The 15385-nt window shown below is 37.2% G+C and overlaps 1 protein-coding gene across 1 annotated transcript; it reads left to right on the top strand.

The window, feature by feature from the left end:
- The first annotated feature begins 3538 nt into the window (after positions 1-3538).
- LOC136234248 (uncharacterized) lies at positions 3539-6706 on the top strand. Its single transcript, XM_066024048.1, has 6 exons — positions 3539-3708; positions 3797-3884; positions 4615-4686; positions 5031-5197; positions 5490-5601; positions 6329-6706. The coding sequence occupies exons 2-6, from the start codon at positions 3843-3845 to the stop codon at positions 6560-6562; spliced, it is 627 nt and encodes a 208-aa protein (XP_065880120.1). The 5' UTR covers positions 3539-3708; positions 3797-3842; the 3' UTR covers positions 6563-6706.
- Positions 6707-15385: the final 8679 nt, after the last annotated feature.

Genomic DNA, 15385 nt, shown 5'->3' with positions numbered 1-15385 from the left:
CTTGCTCATATCAATTTTAAGGGCAAAATTACCCTTGGCTCCCTTCAATTTTGTTTTCATACTGTGGAAAACTTCAAATGCAATAATAGCATTGTCAGTGATTTGCCTGCCTGCAACAAAAGCCGATTGAGTATCATGAATAATATCAGGGAGGACCAATTTTAATCTGTTTGCAATGGTCTTGGATGCAATTTTGTATAAGACATTACATAAGGCAATAGGTCAGAGTTCTTGCATTTTGGTCGGGTTCTTCACTTTGGGGATTAGTGCAATGTGTGTATGGTTCAGTTCAGCTGGCATGTCTCCGGTTTCAAGAATTTTCAAAATAAAGTCACTCACATCATTCCCAATTATGTCCCAGTAGGACTGGAAGAAAGACGCTGACATACCGTCCGGACCCGGAGATTTGTTAGGATGCATCTGTTGTAAAGCCGTGAAAATCTCCTCTTTGCTGAATGGGTTCTGTAACATTTTAATTTGCTCTTCCGTTAGGCGCGAGTCCACTTTCTCAGTAACAGCTTCCCCTTCAGTCGGCGTGGATGTGGAGAAAATTTCTTCAAAGTAGCCCAGGACCACTTCTTCAATCCTATCTCGGCCTTCCACCAGCTCCCCGTTAGCATTCTGGATCTTATGTAAGGAGTTGTTGCGTCTTCTTGCACTACATTTTGCATGAAAAAACCCAGTGTTTCGGTCCCCTGCTCTTAGCCAGTCAATTCTGGCTCGCTGTTTCCACTTCTATTCCTCCAGTAGGAGTAGATCCGATAGCTGCTTAGTGAGTCTCGCTTCTTGGGGTTTGCTATTCGAATCAACCGCTTTCTGTAGCTGCTCAAGAGAAGCCGTGGCCACTCGAATCTGGCGTCTGATATCACTGAAATTGGATCTGTCCCAGTTATGTAGCTTAACCACCACTTCCTCAATTCGTTGTTGCAATTGATCATGCGCAGTACTTGTATTCCAACTCTGTTGAATTACCTCTCTGCATTGAGGAAATTTGTGCCATCCGCTTTCGAACCGAAAACGTTTGACGTTACTCTCCCTTCGCTGCCGTCTGTTCGTGGTATCAAGTAAGATAGGATTATGGTCGGAAGATAGCCGCGGAAGGTGTCGAATCACATTTGTGCTGAACAGACGCAGCCAAGAGTCGTTCCCCAGAAACCGATCAAGCCTCTCCCAAATCGCCACATTCCCTGATCTGCGATTATACCATGTAAACCCGGTGTCGGCGGAACCCAGGTCCTGTAGATTACAGCCAGCTACACAAAGACGGAAGTCCTCCATTTCCCTATTGTCTTTTATGCGTCCCCCGAGTTTCTCTTCTGACCACATAATCTCGTTAAAATCCCCGAAGCAAATAAGAGGGAAAGAGTCAAGATTACCCAGATATTTCAAGAGCTCCCATGTCAAATGTTTATTCTGTCTTTCTGGCCATCCATACATTCCTAATCCTCTCCACTGAACCGATGTATCCTGATGAACGAAGAAGTAGACAAAGTGTTGAGAATAATGTCTAATTTCCAGTTCAATCTCTTTCTTCCAAGCCAAAATCAGCCCGCCACTCTTACCAATAGAACTTATCACAAAGAAATTGAAATTCAAAAAAAACTGACTCAGATAGCTTTTTCCTTTTTCCCTTATCCGAGTCTCCATCAGGAAAAGGATGTCTGGGTTGTGCTCCCTCACAATTTTCTTGAGGGCTCTGAACGTCCAAGGATTACCCAGACCTTGGACGTTCCAGCTTAAGGTTTTCATTGTTGGGGGTGGACCTCCTCAGAGTCCCCCACCCTTTGTTCTGTATTTTTGTCAACGCACCTCTTTTTTTGTATCGTCGCTTCTTTCATAACCACATCTTCCTCAAGTCGCCTCTTAATTGCCCCCATTCGTACCATATTTGTACTGTTGCCAGCTGCTTTTTGCCTTTCCCTGTTGATCTTGACTGTGCGTGGCTTTGTCTTTGTCATCTGCTGATCGGCCGTGAGCAGTGTTGTCTGTGTTTTGTCCTGAATCTGGACCTCGGTTATTATTTCCTTCCTCCCAATCTCAGTACCACTAGTGTGTGAGGTAACCCTCTCAGCTCCGAATACAACTTTTTTGCGTGCTTGAGAGGTTCCTACTGAACTGGATTCTTCTCTTTGGTCGGCTGCATTACCAGCCTCAGAACTGGATTTGGATTGCCTGATACTATCCCTGGCTCCTGTTGGATTTGAACTCTGCATTTTAATAGGAGAAGCCCTTAAGGAAGGACCATGGGGCCAATTTTCAACTTCCGTCAGTTCCTCCGGCATCTCCTCGCAGTCATCATGGGTATGCCCCAATATTCCGCACCAGTAACAATAATTGGGAAGCTTCTCGTACCTGAAGTAGGCCCAGACGGCGTCCCCTTTGCTGTTTCTAACTCTGATCTTTCTCAACAGAGGCTTACTGATGTCAATATTAATCCGAGCCCTAACATACTTACCAATGGTATTAACTTCCGAATCCAGAACCTGCATCACATTCCCCACTCTGTTTCCGATATGTTGAACCATGGTATGATTCCTCTGGTTGAGAGGCAGGTCATATATCCTCACCCACATAGAGCAGTGAGTAAGGGGTATTTCTGAGGGTTTCTCGTGGCCATGTACTCCCGCCAGCAGAATCAAGTTCCGTTCAAATGACCATGGTCCCTCCCTCAGGATTCTGTCCCTATCTCGTCTTGATTTGAACTCGCAGGCGAACCGTCCATCCTCCCCTTCCTCAATCAGGAACCGGCTAGTGCGCCATTGCCCTTTCATCGCAGCTGTTAGAATTCTGATGTTCAGGGGTTTAGCCGAGAGAATTCGACCAGTAATGCACCATCTCTCAGCTTGAGATTCAACCTCAACGTTCTCAATAATTTCCTCTTCCTCATCATTCAGAGAAACTTTCCCTATCAATTCATCGATGTTTGCTTCCATCGGAAAAACCCAGGCAACAAAATTAAGAGAGCTTGAATTACCTTGTGAGAAGGCGGCTTCGTCGGTCGGCAAAGCTCCGAAGACCAGGCCGATGGCTTCGATGACCAGAACGGCGGTAAAGGCCACAGGGGCGGCGGCGGGACTAACGCCCTAGTTAACTAGGGGTAGCGGCAAAGACCACAGGGGCAGCGTATTTCCTTTTCTTTTAATCTGGTCCTTTACACGATACCAGTTTGAAAAAACCTAAAATCACACAAGTTTTGTTGGACCTTACCTTTTATATATTCAACCTATAAAAAAACATTAAACACATGAAATAAAAGTAAGTTATAATTTTAAATTATCAAAAAATAATTCATCATTGGAGTATATAAGAAATAAATATTTTATCATGTACTCTTAAACTTGTTATTGTCTTTTTTATTTTTTAAATTATTTCTTCTATGTGCAAAAAAAAAAAAAAAAAAAGGAAAGATAGAAAATTGAAAAGGCTATGGACCTTCAACCCAAAAAGAAAAGATCCAATTTGGCAAGCCCACCCACAAGGCCCAGAAAATTTATCGGAGTATGCGTATGTCGTCTCCCTTCACTCTCTTTGTGCGATTTCACTTGTTTTTTAGGCTTCTCTTCTTAGTTTCTTTCTGATCCTTTTTTTCTCTTATTCCGTTTTCACTCTGCTAGCTAAGCCCGTTAGCCTAAACCCCGACTCCAGAGTTGTTTCTCTGTTATCGCTTCCGTCTTCAGACAAAACCCTACTGCTATATTGCTATGCAAGGTATGATAAAACCCTTTAGTTAATTAAATAAATTCAATGTTTTTGTGTCTATGAAATTTGTTAAATCGGGTTCATACTGCTTGCGCAGTTGGATAACTTGTGGGTGAGAAACGAAAAAATTTATACACCGAGACATGGCAAGCCAAGCAGCTAGTTCTTTTAATGGCAACATAAAGGTAATTCGATTTTGTAGATCATCTACCGCTCATTTTTCTGCATATTATTTCTTCTCGCTCGTATATAGCAGATTAAATACTTTCAGTAGCTTGATTTGTAATTGGATCTTCATTTCTAGCATGTTAGGTGTTTGTGAAATTGATTGAATGGCACACGTATTTATATGGTGAGATAGATATATGACGGTATAGAGAACAAGGTTTCATTTCCCCTTGTAGTGACTATTGTATCAAGCAATGACAACAACAAAAAAAAAATATAAATTTTGATTACATTTTCCGAAAGCTTCACTCAGGTCATTTTTATTTTCCACATGGAGCTGCATTGTTCATATGTTTCACTGCTTGACTTGTTTGAAATTTTCAAGCAGTGAAGTTAATTTCTTATTATTTAAAAACTGTTATAGTAAATAAGATTGACCTGGTGCTTTTTAGTGGCCAAGACTGAAGATCAAAAGATATGTAGATATTTTCATACTTGTCAGAGACCAATGCTTACTGCTTCCTGACATGGCTATTGTATGAGTTTTAGGATGATGTGCAAAGAGGCCTAATAGTTGTATATCACTTTGTTAGGATGATGTGCAAAGAGTTTGTGCTCAATATGGTATTCATTGGCTTCAAATTATGATGATCACATAGTACAACTGTTGATTATGACTTTATAACTATAGTCAGAAGTTAACATAGCTTCCAACCAATTCTAAACTTTCTGCTCATATGCCTGCAGAGAGCTCTTGCTGGGATCCGACGCATCAATCTGGAAGGTTTGAGATGGAGAGTATTTGATGCCAAAGGCCAGGTGGGATACCTTCTGCTATCCATTTATTATTGTGAGGTTTTATAGATTAGTAACACAAGAATTTCACTATACTAACCAATTATAGTGGAAAAAAATACTATGAAGTAATCTTCTGCTTTTGACTGTTATTAATGATTGTTGACTTTCTACTCCCATTTTGGGAAATGAAAATCCAACTTGAATTACTTTTTTTTGTGGAACAAAGGTGGATAGTTTGCTGAACTAGTTAGATTTTTTTAGTCTACTTCTGTTTATTTTCTTTTCTTGATAGAACAAATCAGCAGTGACATGATTTAAGTTCTGTTGCTCTGAAGTTCGTTCTACAATTGTCTATTTTTTTGCAGGTACTTGGAAGATTAGCATCGCAAATATCGACAGTAATTCAGGGCAAGGATAAGCCCACTTATGCTCCATATCGCGATGATGGGGATATGTGCATTGTGCTGAATGCCAAAGATATATGTGTTACAGGGCGAAAAATGACTGATAAGGTCTACCACTGGCATACTGGGTAAGTATCACCTTTTCTTTTTCACTTTCTAACCATGAAGCATTATTGTTGTGTTATATAGATATAAGAAAATAATAATTACATTTTGTGGACTACTTCTGATATCTAAACTAAATACGCATAGTTTTCATCTGGATCAAGCAAAGCTGTTATATCTCAAAGGAAATAGACAGTTGCTTCTGTTTAAGAAGATAAGCTGAATATGATTTTTACAAATGGTGGAAGTCGATGGCTCAATATCAATGCTTGGCGATAAGTCGTGTCTTGATATGGAATTATCTGTTTCTTGTAGGTATATAGGGCATCTCAAGCAAAGGACTTTAAAAGATCAGATGGCTAAAGACCCTACAGAAGTCATTCGCAAAGCTGTTCTACGCATGCTTCCTAGAAACAAATTACGTGATGTGCGTGTGTTTTATCTTATTTGAAATATTACTTCTCATTTTTGGATTCTATAGAAATGGTTTTGCTGCTGGAGTACATTGATTTTAATATGCATATCCAACCTGATCTTACCATATCTGAGCCAAATTAGTACCTATTTTGGCAAGGTATGCCAAACTCGATGAGAATGTAGTTCAGGTTTCATATATAGCAGACTACTCTGGAACACACTTAAGATTGCAAACAATAGTTAGGTTTGTTTATCCTAGTTTAGAAGAACTCCCAAAGGCAACTTGGCATGGAAGGGATAAAAGATTAAATTGATTCACTTTTCTGTTGTTGGAGCTACTAGCTAGCATCACCTTACCTTTGAAAGGTTAACTTTGTTGCTTTAGGCGTGAAAAATATAAAATACAACAGAACAGAAGCCTGTTAAGAGCTTTTGACAAAAGAATTGTACTAGTAGAGTCAGATTTCCTATATTTTTATTGAAATGGGCAAATAGGTCAAGAATCTTTTTTATGGTATTCCAAATTTATTGAAAAAATAGTTGGTATGATATTTTTAATCCTTTTAGTTGTGAGTCTGTGAACTGCCTTTTCTTCAAGCTATAGAGTTATAAATCTTGGAAGTTCATTTGTCTTGCCAACGTTCACTATCTTATGAATTTCAAGTAGATAGTTTGGAATTTGAGAATTTACATTTTCTCATAGTATTGCATTGATTTATTAATTATTATGGATGTAGGATCGAGATCGGAAACTGAGGATTTTTGCTGGTAATGAGCACCCTTTTGGTGATAGGCCTCTTGAGCCATATGTAATGCCTCCTAGAGCAGTAAGGGAACTGCGGCCACGTGCGAGACGAGCTTTAATGCGAGCTCAGAAAAAGACTGAGCAGCAACAACAAGGTGGTAGTGATAAACGAAAAGGCAAAAAGAAAGAAGTTGAAACAGAAGTGACTACACAAACATTGGTCTAATAGTTGCAGCAAAATGGGAAGATCTGCTAGGTTAGGCATCTTGTTCTTGTGGATGTAGAAGCATTCTTATTTTCTATCAGTAACCAATAATTGTTTTGAATCCATTAACACTTAAAAATTGTAATCCTCTCTGGGTTCTTGAAACTGCTTTTGGGTTTGTTAACATTTAGTGAATTCATTTTAAGCAAGTCAGGAGCGGAGTAGGGGAGGCGCTAGGATTGCAAATGGCGCGAAGAGGGGAGGGGACTGCTTGCCCCGTCCCTGTCTAGATGGGGAATCCCCATTTATAAAATGAGAAGAAAACAATGAACAAAAAACAATGAACAAATTAGATTGCTTGCATTGATTTAGGGAAAAAGAAAATAAGAACTTGATAGAAAACAAGATGCTCATGAGCACCTTCCAAAGAACGCTTAGTTTTGATCCGTTAACAGCGGAGATTATGTCAATAAGGGAGGCGTTAAGTTGGCTCAAGGCGAACGTATTCGAAAACGTGCAAATTCAGTCTAATTGCTTATTAGCTGTTCAAGCTATTACCCATCCGGCTTATGATCTGTCATATTGTTCGAGTTTGATTCGTGATTGTATTCATTTGTTACATAATTTAGTTGATTGTTCTATTTCATTTGTAAAACGCTCAGCGAATAGGGCTGTCCACGCACTTGCTAGAGCAGTCGTATTTGTGTCTGTGCAGGGAGAGTGACAAACGTCGCCTCCGTTTCTTACTGATGTTCTTGTTTCTGATATTGGTTAATAAAGTCTATTCTTTCAAAAAAAAAAAAAAAAAAGAGAGCCAAATACAATAATAAACTGCGTACCTAGTTATAAATATTTATACAAGAGGTAAAAATGTAAACTAGGATAACCGATAAAAATATTAACAATTGACTGCTAACATTAATTCACACTGCAAAAGGAAAGCTACTATAGTCTATGTTAAATGGTTCAATCTCCTAGATACTAGATCTAAATGCCTTGAGAGAGCGGTATGTAGTCACTTTCAATGTTAGTTGATTAATAAGCCTATAATTTGAATAATTGTTTATATATTTTATTTGGGTGTATTAGTACATCGATCCTTTTTTTTTGTTGAGGCATCATCAATATGATAGAAAAGACAATTGCTCGGATTGAGCGGTGATTGATGCTGGGTTAACAGGATGGTTAAGCTAAATGTATTTGTACCATCAGGATGAATGTATGGCTCTAGGATATACGCATCAATCAATGTATATTGATGTAGTCGAGGGATCCATGTCAGAAGCTTATTTGAGATCGTGGAGGGAGGTTAGGAGGGTATCCATTCAACATCAATTATGAGCATTGGATATTTGGTGAACTCAATTTGGTGGAGATACCTCTCAGCATACACGATAGCTTCCACACATATTATTTTGATGACAAGCTAGGAACTTTCTTGACGCCTTTCCTGGTTTCCATTATGAGGATTATGAAACAGGACAGATACTTCAATGACTCGGGTGCATATATTATTCTGACCTTGCAGTTGTTGGTCCCCTTGTGAGGTTAGATTAGTTCCAAATAGGGGGGGGATGGAACTATTGGTTAATTTTAACATTTTAATAAATTTATCATTTTAGTTCAATAGCAAGCACAAAGGCAAAGTTTGGAATCAGAGGTAAGTTCAGTCTACTGAGTTTGATTCTGATTCTGATTTATGCTCTTAGAGGATAGTTGCTCAGCGGAGCTTCTGTGTACTCTTAAGTGTGATGATAATTAATAGCGCACTTAGTTCAGAGCTTATGTATGAGATTAATAATTAGATCAGGCAACATCAGAAGTAAATAAATGCAAAGTTAAAAAATGAGTTACACAGTTGATTAATACTAGTTCGGCATCCTGTCTACGTCCAGTTCTCAAAATACCGTCTTCTGAGCTTTAATCCACTGATGAACTCTTTAACAGGTAGAGCACAAACCTTTACAAAGACAGAGTTTCTATAAAGTATTTTCATTTACAATCACACTCAACTATCTATCATCTCTAGTTATTCGCTTATAAGCGAAGCAATAATAGAGCTTCTGATTTACAATAGAAATTTGGTTCTGAATATAGAACACAGTTGAAGTACTATCTCTCTATTGGATTTACACAAGTATGAATATGAATGTGTATTACGATTTTGCTCTAGCTTTTCACTTGAAGTATGGCTTCTATCTCTTGAGCCGCGCGTTCTTTTGACTCTGGTGTGGCAGACTTACAGTCTACAATCTTTCCATTTTTGGTAAAAAAAAGAGAGACATTGGGGGACAGGGCTTCTGGCATATGTCCTTTATGCCTATTTGGGAACGCCTTGATGTTGACATGATGTCAACACCTTCTTGGGCTTTGCTTTTGTCTTACGGGCTTCCAGATTCTGGGCTTGAATTGAGCTTGGGCCTTTAATTCTTTTAAGGCCTTTTTAAGTTGTCTTCCATTTATGCTAAACTTATGATTAACACTTAACAAACACATTAGCATAAAAATCAATTTAATTCAATATTTATATTAAATATTTTGGGGATCTAATTTCGTAATTGTTATTTTTGTCAGACTCAAAAACTCTATGAAAATTGTGTTTCAACAGCAGTGGACTAGGGTATCTAGGGTTCCACATCAGGAGTTAGAATCTAATGATTGTGGAGTCTTCACTTGTATTTTTGCACAACATTTGTCTGAAGGCTATCAGTTTGACTTCACCGAGCAGATGGTATTTATTTTACATCCAATGTAGTTATTGAGTTGTTTCATGAGACCCTTTTGGATTACTGATATTATATGTACATTTTTATTTATTATGATGTATATAATATTATGACATTACATTGCGTCTTATACATTTAATCTATATTACATTATGAAATTTAGTGTGTTTATATTATGAAATGAAGGGAAATTGAGTGAAATTTTTACATTTAATCCATATTACATATGCAATTGAGTGAAATTTAGTGCTTATATTATGAAATTGAGTGCATTTTGACTGAAACTCCACACAATATTCGCAATTTTGCAAAGTCAATTTGCATTTGAGTTTCCACAATTGTTAAATGCGAATCACAAATTTATCAACTAGGTCGCAATTTATATAAAAATGCGAAGTAATCTTCACATTTTGGCAATTCCTAAGCACAAAACCCTAGAGTTACTTCACAATCGTTAAATACAAATTGCAATTTTACTAGCTAGGTCCTAAATTATTTAAATGAAAAATAAATCTTCTATAGGACACTAACGGTGTATCCCCCACTTGAGTGAAATTGAATGAATAATTACATTGAATCCATATTACTTTATGAAGTTGAGTGAAATTGAGTGAAATTATACATTTAGGGGGCGTTTGGTTCACAATGGGTAAGGGAAAAGGAATCAAGAAAGGAAAACTAAAGGAAAGGAAAGGAATAGGCATTAATTCCCTTATGTGTTTGGATATGTTTAGGAAAGGGAATGGGGTAAAGGGAATCCAATTCCCTATAGGACTTGGGGTAATGACTTAACCTAAAGTGGGGTAATCCCATAAGCTAAAATGGGTAAAGGGAATGAGTTTTTTTTTAAACAAACAAGAACAAAGGGAATGATACCCTCTCATTTCCATTCCTATTCCTAAAGACCCCGAACCAAACGCCCCCTTAATCCATGACATGATGCCTTAAAGTTTGAAGAACTTGAGATTTCACTTGGAGGTCATGATGTATTCGATACTGGGCAATGACAATTCAATCGATTATGTCGAGCAAGCCCGCACCTGCTACATCTTTTGGGAACTATATCTTCACCTTGAGATGGTCTTCTATTTTGACTTCTCGATCGACTGGAAGACGGTCTTCCAGTTATAAGGGGAGAACTTTCTTAGGGTTTTCACAGATCTTCCATTCAAATCAGTGGCCAACTGGATATAAAGACTTAGCATAAGCCAATTTAAGTGTTTCATTTTGTAGTAATTATCTACCCACTGATATGCATTAGTTAACCCAAACTTAGAAGTAGCTCTGCATACATGTCTACATGGAAACCTGGGTAGTTTCCATTTCCTACATGTGCATATTCTTGCTTCTAAACTGACAATTCCCTCTTTATTCTAATCACGAATCTCAAATGTGTGATTGTCAATTCCGTGAAACGAACAAGTAACTACTTTATGTACGTGCCTTATCGTCATTACTCCAGCCCATTCTGTCAAATGGGATTTTTGTTCTCCTGAAAACCAAATATATTATGTTAAAACATGGGGTTAGATTGAACAAATCTTACAGACGTGGTTAGATTTATAGCCTGATGTGCTCGTAAAACCATTTTTGAACGATTGCTCTTATGTACTCTATCGACATTTTTTTAAAGCTATTACATCAACATTGTAATAGGTAAACGTCTACCATCAACTGTGAGTGCGTTGAATGATACAACTACATTTATGGTTATTGTGTTGTATCGATGAGTAGAAAAGTGTGCGTATGACCATTTTTTATCACATCTTCCTCTACAATGTAGAGGGCATGTATTTCTCGAAGTTTCAAAAATGCCTCTTCAATATTGAAGATGCGATAAGCTTTAGTAGCTCACTAATACTGTTTTATTATCTTCTTAATAGATCGACCTTTGGTCTTCATATTCATTTTTAGATGTTGACAACAACATCCATGTATCGCATTTGGAAACACCAAATAATCAATGCTCTTGTATCTTTCTGATATTTTGACAAAATTCTCGACATCACCAATATAACTTGATGCAGCGTGTCTGCCTGACATTGAGCTTCTAACACCCAATTTTTTTTCTCTCCAAGCTTGCATGTAAGAGAAGTTAATTATGTGATTTTTTTCCAAAACCAAAAAAATGTCATTTGGTCGATACACCTTATCATCCTGATCAAACTTATTTGTTAGTAGTAAGACTGCAACATGTTTTCCCGCCTGTTGTGATGTGGTAATATTTGATCTCCGGGACGAGTGTGTTGGTCCATCCTATCCATTGAAGCCTAAACATCTCATAATTCTATATCATAATACCTCTAGCCGACCACTTACATATATCGTGTGTACATTTAATTTCAAGCAAAGACTTGCTGTATTTGTAGACCTTCCATTCGTACTTTTCTTGAATTGCATGTCTCTAAAGTGCATCTTAAAACTCTTGTTTGTTTAAGAATATATATGCACCTTTAAATCGATCACACATGTTGATGCATTAGATATAATAAGAATCACGGGTGCATCATGGACCTCTAGAAGCCACCGAAATAGACAAGTCCTCCTTATTTTTCTATCTTTATCATCTGTCTCATTGATACTTGATAGGACATGGTCAACTCGTGCATTTGTTTCGGGAAAACCTTTACCATAAGTTTGTGTTTTATGGACAAATTATTCTTCAACATCATCATGATCAAGGTTAACAGTACCCCAAATATCTTCATGAGTCATTCCATCAACAAATGGATCACAACTTGATTGATCTAACACAAGGTTTGGACATGTATTGTCTTGCATGGGGTTACTCGTCTCAACATTCTCCCCCTTGCAACCTCATGGTGTTTTAGCATTTATTGTTTGGGTATCAATTCAACATATAGTGAGATCACATAGGTCGGATTCTTCCAACAATACTCTAGAAAGCATCATACGTCATTCAACAATAGATACTACTTTGCCAAGAGCATTGTTTGGATCGTCTTTTGCTTGCATGGGCATATGTAGGTCAAATAAGGTTGAATCAACACCTATAGAAGTGTAAATTCTCTCTTTCAATCTCTCCAACTTGATTTTTGTTGAAACCCTGAGCAACTTCAATTCACCACTCATATATGTCATGGTATTTGTAAGTTTTTTAACATTGGCCATTCCACGAGATCAAACAAATAACAAACTCTGTGGACATACTTCTACTGAAATGAGCAAAATTCGTTATCAAATTCCTAGAAGAATATATCATATTAAACAAAAAGATAGAATACTTTTGAATTAACTTCGCATTTTGAAAAACTCATGCATATTTTGGCAATTGCGAAACAACTAAACCACAATGGGTAGTTCACAATTGTGATTAGAAGTTCGCAATTCCTAAAATGCGACATTCAATTTTATCAAATGGATCACAATTTATTCAAATTGCGAAATAGTAATGTTAAAAGTTACTTCGTAATTGTGCTAGTAGATTCGCGATTCGTGATATGCGAAGTGAAGAAAACTAGGTGGAATTAACTTCGCATTTTAGCAAACTCAATGCACATTTTGGTAATTGTGAAACAACTAAACCACAATAGCTAGCGGTTCAGAGCAAACTTCAAGCCCGCGGAATCTCTATGGCTCAACGCTGCGTTCTTTGCAAAGAAAATGAAGAGAGCACAGAACATCTGTTTTTCAATTGTAGGATCTCCGCAAGCCTATGGAGGCTCATTTGCTGCGATAACATGGTAAGGTGCCCGCTGTTTTCCTTGAATGATGTCTGCTATCAGATCAGTTGTGCTCAAACTAGCAAAAATCGCAGACAGCGATGGCTCTTTTCTGCTGTCACTTGTGTTTGGTTTATCTGGTTTGTTAGGAACAATGCAATCTTCAATGAAGAGCTCCCCTCAATCCAAATGATTCATTACAAGCTGCTGCATCTAATCAATGAATGCGCTGCAAACTCCGTTGCACGATCACGACCCCCTCCTGCACCAAACTTTAAAATTGTCCGCTGGTTGCCCCCACCGGCTAACTGGTATAAGATTAATACGGATGGTGCCTCGAGCCACAATGGGAATGCGGGTATTGGAGGAATATTCAGAAACAGTAGAGGCTTCGTTATTGGTTGTTTTGCATCTCCCCTGCAGAATTGCCCCGCGCATATTGCTGAACTGCACGCCATCATCAAGGCTGTCGATGAGGCCTGGAATAGAAATTGGAGAAGCCTGTGGATTGAATCGGACTCCACATACGCAGTTAACCTCATCAATAATATGTCCTCTGAAGTGCCCTGGCGAATCAGGAAAATATGGCATCTCTGTCTTCAAAAGCTCTCGAAAATGAACTGGAGGGCATCCCATATTTTTCGTGAAGGTAATCAAGCGGCGGATCGACTTGCAAGCATCGGACAATCTGCTGATTCCGCACTATGGTGGTCCTCTGCTCCGCCTCCTTGTCAAGGATTTGCCTTTGATGATTTATGTAACGTAGCTCACATTCGTTTTCTGTAATCTTTTGCTTTTTCTTTCTATTTTTTCATTCTTTCTCCTCCCTCTGTATTCTTCTTTCTTTTTTCTTAATAATATCAGGGTTGCAGGCTGAGCCGGGGGTGCCAACCTAGTTGGGATGTCCGGACTGCCTGTGCGTCCCAATTTTCAGTTAAAAAAAAACCACAATAGGTAGTTTACAATTATGATTAGACGTTCGCAATTCATAAAATGCGAGACGCAATTTATTCAAATTGCGAAATAATAATAATGTTAAATGTTTGTTCGCAATTAGGCTAAGAAGTTCGCAATTGACGACATCCGAAATGAAGAAAACTAGGTTAAATTACTTCGCAATTCGCGGATTGCATAGTAAAATCATAAATTGCGAATTGAAAATTTCGACTAATTTAGAATTAACTTCAACTACATATAACTACAAATTATATTTGATTTTTATGTATTTAAAATCAACAAAAGACTTACATGATATTGGAAATCAATAAGAAACTTGGCTTGATTCTTGAAAGTGGTGTTGGAAATGAAGTTTGAATGAAAGGAGATGAGAAAATAAAGAGATGAAATTTGGATTGTAATTTTGTATTATGTTATTAGTTATATATATATATACTGAAGGTATTTTTGAAAAACATATATTGTAAGTGCATAGTTTGGTAGCATGTGTTGAAATGAGTCCAAAAATGTAAATCGGCCTCCACATTAGATTAGTTTTGTAAATTTCCCTTAGCATTTTTTTGTGATTAGTTTATATAAGGTAAACTAAAGTGCTAGTATTTTAATGAACATTTTAAACATCATTTATATCTGAAATGTCTGATTTGATAGTTGTATAACGAACCAAATTGTAGTGTTCACTTGAACCCTGAATGACCACCATTAGTTCAAGGTTTATTAAATCTAAATCTTGGAATGCTTCGAATCTCAATCATAGGATTTTAATAAGCTTGATATAACGATGAATGATCAAAGTCATTTCGTTATTCGGTGTCCAGGTGAACACTACTGACGAGTCAAATACATATAACTGTTATGTCCAAATGTTTAGTTAGATAGGAATAAAATGAATGTTGCTTAGAAATATTTCTATCATTTCATAGGTTAGGAATAAACATCAATCTCTAAAAGTAATAAGGACCAATTTATAACTTATTAAAAAAATTCAAAAATTATATGAAAAAGTATTACCAATGTTGACAATTTATCAAATTTAATATGAAAAAAAAAAATCATAAAAAAACTCTTGCACCTATATTTAATCCAAAAAGCAGATTGACTTTCTAAATTTATATAGAGTATTTCATTAACCTTCCAGGAAACATGAGTAACTACTCCAAACTTGCTTAAAAATGATATGATTAACTTGTTATAAATTTTAATAAATTGAAAAATATACCTCATTTTACAAGTTCAAGAGTCCCTCTAAGCAACTTCAGGAAGCCAATTTAATATTTTTAAACAAATTCAGGTTAGTATTAGATAAATTTAAATAAGTTCAAGAGACTGCTAAAACAAAAGCCAAGTAGAAACTTTAAAATGAAACTTTTTTAAAACTAACAGCACAGCAGCATATATGATGCGAAATAGGGAAAATGCTAGTCCTGAAAGGTAAGCAAGGAGTTATTAGATGTTATGTTAAACTTTCAGTTTCCATA

The sequence above is a fragment of the Euphorbia lathyris genome, chromosome 6, assembly GCF_963576675.1.
Source record: "Euphorbia lathyris chromosome 6, ddEupLath1.1, whole genome shotgun sequence".
In the NCBI taxonomy this organism is placed as follows: Eukaryota; Viridiplantae; Streptophyta; class Magnoliopsida; order Malpighiales; family Euphorbiaceae; genus Euphorbia; species Euphorbia lathyris.
Note: the sequence above shows the minus strand (reverse complement) of the source record. Positions and strands in the feature narration are given on the sequence as shown.

Excerpts from the sequence above, each read along its gene's own strand:
- LOC136234248 (XM_066024048.1), top strand. The coding sequence starts at position 3,843 with ATGGCAAGCCAAGCAGCTAGTTCTTTTAATGGCAACATAAAG. Across the intron at positions 3,885-4,614 it reads CTTTTAATGGCAACATAAAG|AGAGCTCTTGCTGGGATCCG; the intron begins GTAATTCGATTT and ends ATATGCCTGCAG. Across the intron at positions 4,687-5,030 it reads TATTTGATGCCAAAGGCCAG|GTACTTGGAAGATTAGCATC; the intron begins GTGGGATACCTT and ends ATTTTTTTGCAG.